At 40.2% G+C, this 11053-nt stretch overlaps 1 protein-coding gene and 1 long non-coding RNA gene across 4 annotated transcripts; one reads left to right on the top strand and one right to left on the bottom strand.

Annotated features, from left to right (window-relative positions):
* LOC109716033 (DNA-directed RNA polymerases II, IV and V subunit 9B-like) lies at nt 242-6695 on the top strand. Of its 2 annotated transcripts, none has more exons than XM_020241306.1 (4): nt 242-647; nt 789-864; nt 5629-5787; nt 6491-6695. In XM_020241306.1, exons 1-4 carry the CDS (start codon nt 619-621, stop codon nt 6569-6571), a joined length of 345 nt encoding a protein of 114 aa, XP_020096895.1. In that variant the 5' UTR covers nt 242-618; the 3' UTR covers nt 6572-6695. The 2 variants fall into 2 exon arrangements, with proteins under 2 accessions (XP_020096895.1, XP_020096896.1); XM_020241307.1 differs by having other exon boundaries at nt 789-913.
* LOC109716034 lies at nt 2575-4312 on the bottom strand. Of its 2 annotated transcripts, none has more exons than XR_002217816.1 (4): nt 4114-4312; nt 3733-3902; nt 3041-3192; nt 2575-2863 (listed from the first exon to the last, which is right to left on the bottom strand). It is a non-coding gene; the product is annotated as an uncharacterized LOC109716034 (long non-coding RNA). The 2 variants fall into 2 exon arrangements; XR_002217815.1 differs by having other exon boundaries at nt 3733-3898; nt 4114-4304.

Here is an 11053-nt window from a genome sequence, read left to right as displayed (position 1 = left end):
CTTTCAGCAGTAAATATATTTTTTTTCATACACCAAAATAGCTATTTTGATGATCTTACTTTATTTTGATGATCTTACTTGTCAGTATCTTACTAGTCAATCTCGAACGGGCTTCAAGAAATCAAAACAACACAGCGAGATAAACTCGGCAAAAGAGGGACTGCAGGACCGTCCTCTTTGGCCTTGCTATAGAATGCAATCTTGGTTGACAACGCACCATTGCTGTTAGCATAAGCACTGTATATATTGAGTTCCTTCCAACAGTATTTCTCTACAGGAGCTTTCACTTTTCAGCCTCGATATCAAAATCTTTGATTTCTGCTGAAGAAATTACAGATTATTTAAATTGTCAAAATAAGCAGTCCCTTATTAAGTAATATATGCTAGAAGCATCCGTCATTTTCGTATGTCCCCACACAGTTCCACAGAGAGTTCTCCTACTAATATTTCCCACCTTCTAGAGAAAGAGAGAAGGAGAGAGAGACAGAGAGCTACACCTTTGTCTATAGATAGAGAGTTCGACCCATATACACCAGTACTAATAAGAGATCAGAAGATCAGCTGAGAAAGCAATAAGGCTTCATTAAATTCCTGTAGGAAAGCTGAAAAGAAGCAACCATGAGTACTATGAAATTTTGCAGAGAATGGTAAGATTCTAACTATTTATGTACACGCTGCTATGCACTGCAGAGAGTGAAATAACATGGTCTAACGATTCATTTTCTTCTGTCTATTCTTACTTGGTATTATCCTTTTTCTTTTTTGGCTTCTCATTCGGGTATGGGCAGCAACAACATACTGTATCCGAAGGAGGACAGAGAACAGAAGGACCTCCTTTATGCTTGCCGCAATTGCGATCATCAGGTTCTGCACCTTCCCATATTTCCGTTTAGATTTCAAACCTGGATATGTGGTGAGCTCCCGTTCATTAAATCCTTCCATAAATTTCTTTTCTTTGCATTGTGCATTCGATTTATTTTACATTGTGCATTGTATTACTCTTCGTTCTTTCAATTTCCATGTGATTTGTTGGACTGAAATTTATTTCATGAGAGTTTCATTCCACTTTCTCTCTTTTCCACTCTAAGCTAAAACTGCCAAAGTGAAAAACGGGGGAACAAAGAAAAAGAATGAAGTTTTTTACCTTCTGCAAATGTCGAATCAATTAACCATGGTTTTATCCAGAGTACGTCAATGGTCACTGCCGGACATTCTATCCTTCTCTTGTTCTTCGTACTCTTACCTAAAAACATCAGATTCTGGGATATAACGAGAAATGCAGAGCCCCATAAGATCAGTAAAGATCATAATTCTTTTAGATATTTTATAGCTTCGTTGAAAGAACTTGAATACATTTTTAGCTTTGGCAGAAACGAGATGCTACTTAACATATCAATTGGGGACATCTGCAACAAGATAATGACGGACTACTCATGTATATTAGTATATGATCAATAGCAAATAATACTATTTCTTCCGAATACAAAATAGATCAGCATATTGTGCTATGATCATTCACGGATCCTAATCTGACTCACTCACAAATTTGTAATCTTTTTTTATTATTAGATTAGGATTACTTTACTGATTAGTATAGGAAAGATGCTTTATTTAGTATATCTACTAGACTAGGAATATCTTTTGATCTATCATATTCTTGTTAGTTTCTTCATTATATTAAGGTTACTATAATAATTTGAGACCTATAAATAAGCGGTTCTCCTCTTTTGCAACTTACGATCAATTAACTTTATTAATAACTAATAAAAAAATGAGTTACTACTTAATGGTTCCCCGTAATGGCTTCTGACTTAAACTAGGTTAGAAGAGGAGATACCTCTTCCTCTTAAAGTGGAGAGGCATCGGATAGCAACGTTAAATTTATCTATCGAAATCAAAACTACAGTTAGGAGCAAGGGATCCTGACAATTTGGTATTAAAGCCTTCATAAAGTCCGAAGCCGAAGATTTCTTCTTATCCTTCGCGTTCTCGTGTGATTTGGGATTAAGGTTTCTATCAAACACACGTTATCCCACCAGGTTCGACCTTCTCCACATCATAAAAAACCTAGACTGATACAATCTAATCCAAGCCGCATCATTGTTTTGACTCAATTCAAGCCGGAGTAAAGCTAAGTTTTCCTAACCCATTACTAATTAATTTTAATCAATTTTATTTAAAATTTTGCACATGGCATTTAAAAAAATTTGGAAAATCTGTAATTCCGTCAATAAATAAGGCAGAGAGGAAGTAGTATCGGTAATGTGTGGGGAAAGAAAATAATTAACTAATTGAAGGCCATGGAACAACGAAAAAATCAACAGTTTCAAGCCTTACAAGCTTCTATATTGTAGATGATGCAAAAATTCAAAACTTTCAAAGCAAGTTTTTTGACCAAAAGAAAATGCCTTATCATTTGTGTCACGCCTAGGGCCCCACAGCGGAGGTCCTCCGAGACGTGCTCAGACCCGCCGAGCGTACATAGTCTTCTCCCGACTGCACGAAGCGTTTACAAAACATGTACGTTGCATTCCGCATAGGAACAACACATACAAGAATTGCATACGGTGAGCATCACATAAGCATGAGAATGAATATGATTATCACAATTTGTTCACTCAAAACTTTTCATGTATCTCCACTCCAAGCATCAATAAATTATATCAATCCTTTTCGCCAAAATGAAAGTAGGTACAAATATATGTCTACCGCATTCGAATCCATTTCCCAAAATGAGCTAACTATACAGTGCTTCCAAAAATACGACCATTGGGTTTATCTTGCAAGGTTCATCTAGGTGACCTTGCTATCTATAGAGTGATGCTCTTGCCTTTGTCCTGTGCCACTTCAGTCTTGGCTGGATCTGTAAAACAAAAGGGTGAGAACTATAAGAAAGTTTCCAGTAGGTTCAACCATTGACCATTGTGGTAGGTCTAATCAACGCATTAGTAGTAAATAGATAATGAACAAAGTAGTAAATAACTACAAGAATCTATAAACAAGAATAATAAAACCTACTTCTATGCCTTTAAGAAATTACCAAGTACCCAATATGTTGAACCTGTCTCTTTGTTTCTTGATCCAATCATACTGGCCAACCATGGGGTTGAGCCCTAGTCGTGCCTCTAAGCCTTGTGGCGAATCGCTACTAGCACCCACCTTAGCCATCTGTTGGAGAGTCTCTTCCACACCCTAGCACCCAAGGAGAATCACAACTGTCCTATCACCCTTATTAACGTGACACCTCCAAAGAACACAGCTTATGGAATCGCGACCACCACAAGCTTTGACAGACTTGGTGAGCATGATCATATTCACTTATACAAGAGGACCCACTACTTTATCATGGCAATATCCTGAGATCTACCAATCCCTAGCATGCCTATCTCAAAAGAAATGCAACTACGACAATATAAGACATGCTACATGTACTATTGTACTTTGCTTAATATGCATTGTCATTGTTTTCTACCTGGACTTGATGTCCAAGTTCATGTATGATCACAATATCAATGTGACAACTATGTCAAAATATAGTATTCCATTATAAATCCGCTATCTCCATGGAAAACTAGCTGCTGCTACTAGTTATATGCAAAGGTTGCCAAGTAAAACAAGTGACATTCTCGACTTATGCATGTGAACATAATCTCTCAAGGGTATGGAAAAATAATCACTAGAGCAATTTGACAGAGCTAGAGGAATCCAACCACTTCGGAAGGCACCACCCACCTCGATTCGTTGTTAATCGCTAGGAAAACCAGGCAATTGAATAATTGTCAGTAATTCGTCAAACTCCAAGACCAATTTGACCAAGAACCTTCAAAATGGGCATAATCTTGCAATTGGAGACTGCAACCTCATCGTAAGGTAGATTTTTATTGTTCCCCGTGCCAATCTACCTTCAATTAAAGTTTTCAAGAGTAAATTTGCTTTGAAATACCCAAAGTACAAAACCCCCAATTTTCGACCTAGGTTTTTATTTTCCCAAGGAAACTCTCCATCAATTTAGTAAACTCTCAAACCATTTAGTGTATTCGATGGAGAGTTTCCCAAAACCTTATCTCATTTATGTTTATCCCAAACCCTAACAAGAAATCACAAAGAACTCACCTTAGCAACTTGTCCCACAAGCTCCTTCTTGTCCAAGAAGCTTGCCTCACTACCTAGTGGACTTCAACCCAATCTTCCCAAAATCTCCCTGGAAGTGGGGGGGCTTTGCTAGAGAGAAAGAGATGGGGTTTAATAAGAGAAAGAGAAGTTTCACTTGTTGGAGGGGAAGTGAAGGAGAAAATGATTGTAGGGGTGTTTTAAAAGCTCCCACAGTTGCAAAAAAATCCTCCAAAAATAAAAAATTACAAGGATAATAACTTCAACGCGAAACTATGCATCTTTCATAACATACTCGTGGTTTCCGGAAAATGACTGGTTTTTCAGAAAAATATTGTTATTTTCCTCAGAAACTTATTTTCCTCAGAAACCAAAAGCTACATAAACCGTTTCACTCCCATTTTCTGAAAAAAATTCTGTTTAGTTTTTTTTAGAAACTGCCGCTAATTTCCTCAGAAACTGCCCCCAGTTTCCTTAGAAACTGAATGTTCTCCAATCAGTCTTCTAGCCATTTTCCAGAAGCTAAATCTATTTTCCAGAAAATGAAACTTCCGAGTAGTTTTCTGAAGTTTACCCCAAACTTCTGTTTGCACTCTGCTTTACCCCAAACCAACTCTAACTGTAACACCTCCAAAGTCTTTCTAACTTTATTCTAATCATGTCCAACACGATCTTTATCCTCGCTTTGCCTATTTGGCAAGGTTTGATGTATTATAGTGAAATTCAATACATTATAATTTGCATTGAAAACACGATCACAAACCAACCTGGATAAATCCCACTTGGCTGATAAATGGTCCAAAATTCGTCATAGCGCTGATCCAACTGCTTCACTGACTATTGATCAACAAACAAAATTCAAAGCTCCGGCGCTAACCACCAGCCATCGCCACGCCACACTCTGTCACTTCGGTTGAGCCCACAACCGTTTTAGTTTCGTCATTGCCATCACAAACTGTTTTCCCGTTATTCCCATTGCTACTCATTCCGATTATGCCACCGTTACCACCAGATAACCCAATGTGATTGCAAGTTCCGCTGATCATTTCTAAGCCATATAAACTCACTCATATAGACTCACGAAATCTAATCCGACCCAGATTTGTAGTTATTTTCTTATTAAATTAGGATTCTTTTACTTATTAGATTAGGAAATATATTTTATTTGAGACATCTACCAGATTAGGAATATCTTTCGATTTATCTTTTTCTTGCAAGTCTTATTGATTCTAAACCTACAAGTAAGAGGCTTTCCGCATTTGTAATAATGATCAATTTTATTACGAGATAAAAATGAGTTGTTCTTAATGACTTGCAGTAGACTAAGTTATGAGACGAGATCTCTCTTTCTCTTGGAGCGAAGAGGCGTCCAACAGAGACGTTAAATTTATCTATCAATATCAAAGTTGCTGTTAAGAATGAGAGATCCTAACATATTATGTACTGATTCAGTACTTTTTTCGCTCAATTATTATGAATGATATTCACATGTTCTTAAAGGAAACTTACTGCGTATAGGAGGTTGCTGAGAACAACTGCGTCTATAGAAATGTGGTGGATCACTCTGTCGATGAGTTCACACAAGTGCTAGAGGATGTTGCAAGTGACCCTACTCTTCCTCGTACTAAGTCCGTAAGATGTGCTACGTGTGGCCACGGTGAAGCAGTGTTTTTCCAGGTCAAATTTTGCTTCCCTTCCATTTTATCTCATATCATACCCCATGCCATGCATGTTTAATTGTCTCATTTGACTAATTTTTTAGTGCTATACCAATTGCCGTAGTTTGGCATATTATGTCACTTTAACATCACGTGTATTGGACAAAATAGGGGAAAATAGAATCTTTTCTTGAAAAGTGGAATTGGGGCAACTGAACTACTGGTGCTAGCTATTTTTGATTGGAAATATATCTCATCAGAGTCGATTTTCTGCCCTAAGAAAAATGTGGTGCAACTTCCTTAGATGAAACCTAACAACAAAAACAGAAAGGAGCAAATAAATTGAGTTGATGCATGAATCTGAAATCAAAGGAAAAATTTGTACAACATTATTCACCAAGTAAACATTATTGAAACCGTCCCCATCAATCTAATGCCTATCAGACAATATTCAAATTTCTAAGTGCTGGTGAAAACATTATGTCTAGTTGTGGATTGCACCGAGAACATTGCCACAGACTTCACGGAAAAAATTCTATGTTAAATGCACTTGAACAATCAAACTATTTCATTGAAGAAACAGTTTACATTTTTTAGCAGAACCATAAAATTCTTTCTTAAATAATAATCCAAATAGCGCAAAGTTATACCTAATACCAAAACCCTTTTTAGTTTTTGAGATGTTCCCATTGTAAATTAGCTTGTGTTGTGTGGATATGCAGGCTACCACAAGAAGCGAAGATGGTATGACACTGTTCTTTGTTTGCTGTAATCCAAGCTGCGGAAATAGATGGAGAGATTGATGAAATGATGCTAGCTGGGGCTTTTCACACCGATACTGAATTGAGAGTAGGGCTTGTGTGCTATTAGGAGCACGGAACCCTCTGTGCTCCTAAGCCGTTTTCGATGATGAAATTTCTGAATCGACAATCGGCTCCGATAGACTTGATCTAGTATATTTGAACTATCTAGAAAATAAATTTTGCGCTTTTTCGATATCATTTACTTAGTGATCGAAAGAACTCAAAATGACGGTTAAAAATCTCACAAAAAGTTATGATGTAGCACTAACATTTTCATCAAATATATTGATCTTGTTGTAGATAGTATAAAAAATTTTCTATCAAAATTTCATCCGAGTTGAATACTTCTATTCCGTTAAACTTGCAAACGGCATACATCAACTATTAAAAATAGTTGATTTTGAATCATTTCGATCACTAGGTAAATGATATTGAAAATCCGCAAAAATTATTTCCTAAATACTTCACACACATATGCTAAATCAAGTCTAACAGAGCCAATCATCGTTTAGAAAGTCCCATCATCGAAAATGGCTTAGAAGAATAGAGGCCTCCATGCTCCTAATAGCACACAAGTCCTACTCCTGAATTGTAACCATTGTTCAGTCGAGATTTTGACGGTTCTTTACTTCAATGATATCCAAATGAAATGCTATTATGCCGACTGAAATAAATAATCAACAATAGTGGACAAAGAACCCTCTGGTGTTGCCAAAACATCACTCGTTGTCTAGTCATTTCGTAACAAGAGATGAGGATATTCTTCTTTGCACTTTGCTCTTTCTCTATTAAAGTAGTGACATTTTTATGGGTACTACAGAAAAGAACAATGGAAAAAAAGAGAGATGCTAAAAATAAAGAAAGAGAATTGCTGTCATACTCCGAGCCCATAGCAGAAGCCCCAGGGTACGTAAACAGACCGCCGTATGTACAAGAAGTTTCTTGCAGATACAAAAGCATCCAACAAAACCTGTACAATCCTAGGAGGCTACAACTAGCATACACACGAGTCCTAGGAGTCCACTACTAAACAATCAAGTAGCAGAGCAAGATAAAAACTGAACTATCAACTAAATATCACTGTACATAAAATCATATAATCACAACTCCAAAATAAAAGACAAATAAAAGGTCATTGCCTCACCAGTCCTAAAATACAGTACATAATTCAAAAGTTATCTAGCTGGGTACTTCTCTATTGCTTATGTACATAGGTAGGAGATGTTATCTACAGTGCGATCCCCTTACCCCAATCAATCGTTGGTGCAAATATTTCTGAAAAGTAAACCACAAGAGAGCGTGAAAACTACTAAATAGTAGTTTCCAGTGAGTACGGTCGGTGACAACCATGGCCTTCCCACTCAGTATACTATAGGCAAACATACAAAAATATAGTAAGGAATGCCCTAGGACGAGTAACGAAGCATAATATGAATGATATACATCTAATAAACTATCATGCCTCTACACATGCAATGAATAGGAGAAAAGATGACTAATACATGCATCAATTCTAATACTAATAAATAAATGCTGAAATCGTACTCAATCGCAATGATCGACTCATATGTTCGGTCAAGCCTGCGCTTGCCTATTGCCCGAATCACAATCTCGCAGGAGCACTCGTCAACACATAAGCTACTGTCTCTGCTAACACTAACCAGCTAGTGGAGCGGCACTCGAAGGGGAGCGACCCTTACCGAGTGTCATAGCGCATATTTCTATCAAGCTCAATATGACTGTAAAGAAGTGAATTCTCGAAATCCGAGAGTTGCACTTCATCCAGGATCGACTAATTGTCGAGTGAGTATCCTTCGGGAAAGCTAAAGATGTCCAAGACACAAAGAGTGCATTGGAAACATGTCCGCGAGAGCAAATACGCAAAAATCTGAACTTAGCAGTTTTTGCTCTCGGGGACCGGTCCCTATAAGGGAGGACCGGTCCCCGTAGCTGAGGGTTGCGGGGTTGCTTGATGCAACCAGTCCCTGGGCTGGGGGATCGGTCCCCGTAGGTGAAACCCGCGAGACAGAGCGAAATTTGGCTAAGTCCTGAAAATCGAGCTCTCGGGGACCGGTCTCTCAGGAGAGGACCGGTCTCCCGAGGACCGGTCTCCCCGGGGAGAGACGGGTTTCCGTACACGAAGAGGCCTTCTGGCCGGGGGGACTGCTCTCGGGGACCGGTCTCCCCGACGAGGGACTGGTCCCTCTGGGCGAAAACTGCCTAGTGAAGGCAGGTTAAGAGATGAAAAGTTGAGGGGCTAAATTGGATTTTGTTACATTAGAGGGGTATGTAGGCCCCCTCTTTCTCCCTCAGCCTCTCATTCTTTCTTTTTCTCACACTCTCTCTTGCTCCCTCTCTCTCTCTCTAGAAAAGAAAGAAAAGGAAGAAGAGAAGGAGGAGAAGAAGAAAAAGAAAAAAGAAGAAGGAGAAGAAGGTGGAGAAGAAGAAGTAGATCAAGGAGAAGGCTTTGAACATCTCCCTCTCCCTCTCCTCTTTCCATTGGTGTAGCTCAAGAGGTAAGCTACAAACCCTAGCTTGTAGAACTTAGGATTTTTGGGCTTTGAGCTTTTGAAATGGGTCGATTGGACCTCTAGCATGCTTCTAAATAGATTAATGCTAGAATCTAAGGTTTTGATTGGGTGGTTTGCTATAGGTGCAAACCTAGGGCACCAACCGAAAGATCGAAGGCCGCAATCCACGCTAAAAAATGCGGGTCTTGTCCTCGTCGTCCCGCACTACGAAGGGTATACAGTGAAGTAGCCGAGAAAACTCTTTCTCGTTCTCGGCCACTGTCCGCTCCTCCTGGCGCAAGATGCGCAGGTCCTGCTCCATCTTCCTCTTGAAGCTGGTAGGGAAGTAGTGTGCCAGAAGAAGCTCCTTGAACCTCGCCCAAGAAATTGCTGCCAAATCAGTGTTGGGGTTGTCCTGGATATCCAACCACCAACAATAGGCCTCGCCATCCAAGTGATGTGTGGCGAGCCAAACTCTATCCCTTTCCTCAACATAGGTATCTCGAAAAAGCTTCTCCATGTGCATCAACCACTTCTCAACAATCCAGTGGTCGACCTTCTCGCCGTCAAAGATCCTCGGACTGCACCTCCTGAACTCGCTGAGGCGATCCATGAGCCGATCCCTCTCGGCTCCCTCGGCCATCACAGGGAAAGCTGCCCTCGCCGCAGGTATCTGAACCGGTGGTGCTGCGACCACTTCCTCCCGAGGTGCGGTCGCAGGTGCCGCACGCGAAGAACTGGGTGCGGGGGATTGCGCCCTCAGCACGACGTCCACTACGGGTGCTGGCGGTGTGGGAACCTGAGTCTCTCTAGAAGCTGCTGCCTGCTATAGCAAGAGATCCTCCAGGTGCTTCATCCGTGCCTCCTGCCGCTGTGCCACTTCGGCCTGTCGCTGAGCGGCCACCGCCTGCTGTGCTACAAGGTCAGTGAGGACCGCAAGCTGGGACCTCAAGTCGTGGACCTCGCTAGATCCGGAAGTCGCGGAGGTTTCGACCTCCTCGAGGTGTGCTGCATCGTCCGCTCCAACAGATTGAGAGCGCGTAATCGGTATCGTCACTACAATATCATAAAAGCGTAAGTTAGTAACCCCCGCTGTCGAATCCCCGCTCAAATAACAATACCCAAATCATGCAAAAGTAAGTAAGTGTTATCTACAACTAACTCCCGATGTTACGTTGTCGGCCGCCAACGTAACCCTCTGCAAAGTTAGAAGCCATACACTCCGATCCAACTCCAACTTTTTAGAGTTATCATAAAACCCAATTAAAATACTTTCGCTTACGAGTCAAATAGATCTCGTCTCTCACGAACCTATATCCTATAGTCCAACCGGCCTAAGGTTTGCTAGGTCCTCTAAGACTCAACCCTAGGCTCTGATACCAAACTAATCTGTCACGCGCCGGGACCGGCAGAGGCCCTCCCGGTAGCGCGCCCAGACCCGCCATATGTCTACATATATAAGGCGTCTACAACAACAGCGAAAATAAAGCAAGAAATGATCTACAACTAGAGAGATATCAGAGCAAATACACAACTATAATCTATGATATGAGTAGATGGAACAACTAAGTAATAAAGAGGAAACATAAAGTTATACAATAATCATCTCAAAAGTACACAAAACGGTGGTCTCTTATACAATAATCATCTCAAAAGTACACAAAACGGTGGTCTCTAATACACTGGTACAACCCTCAACCTTTCCAAAAAGAAAACAATGAGAGGTAGACCACCTATCAACACGTCCCTAGAAGCAAGCTAGCTCGGGACGATACTCTTTCCGCGGTCCCTAACTTCTCCCGGCGTGGAAGGCTCTGAAATAACATCAAGAAAAAGAGGGCGTGAGAACTATAATTTATAGTTTTCAGTGGGCAATTACTGACCTCAGCTCAATGCACCACTAGGCCCCAAAAAAAAATGGTAAGTCCAAAAAGCAACAATAATAATAAATGGATTGCATTTATGGAAGCAT

This window comes from Ananas comosus, linkage group 10, assembly GCF_001540865.1.
Source record: "Ananas comosus cultivar F153 linkage group 10, ASM154086v1, whole genome shotgun sequence".
Classification (NCBI taxonomy): Eukaryota; Viridiplantae; Streptophyta; class Magnoliopsida; order Poales; family Bromeliaceae; genus Ananas; species Ananas comosus.
This window is presented reverse-complemented; position numbering and strand designations above follow the sequence as displayed.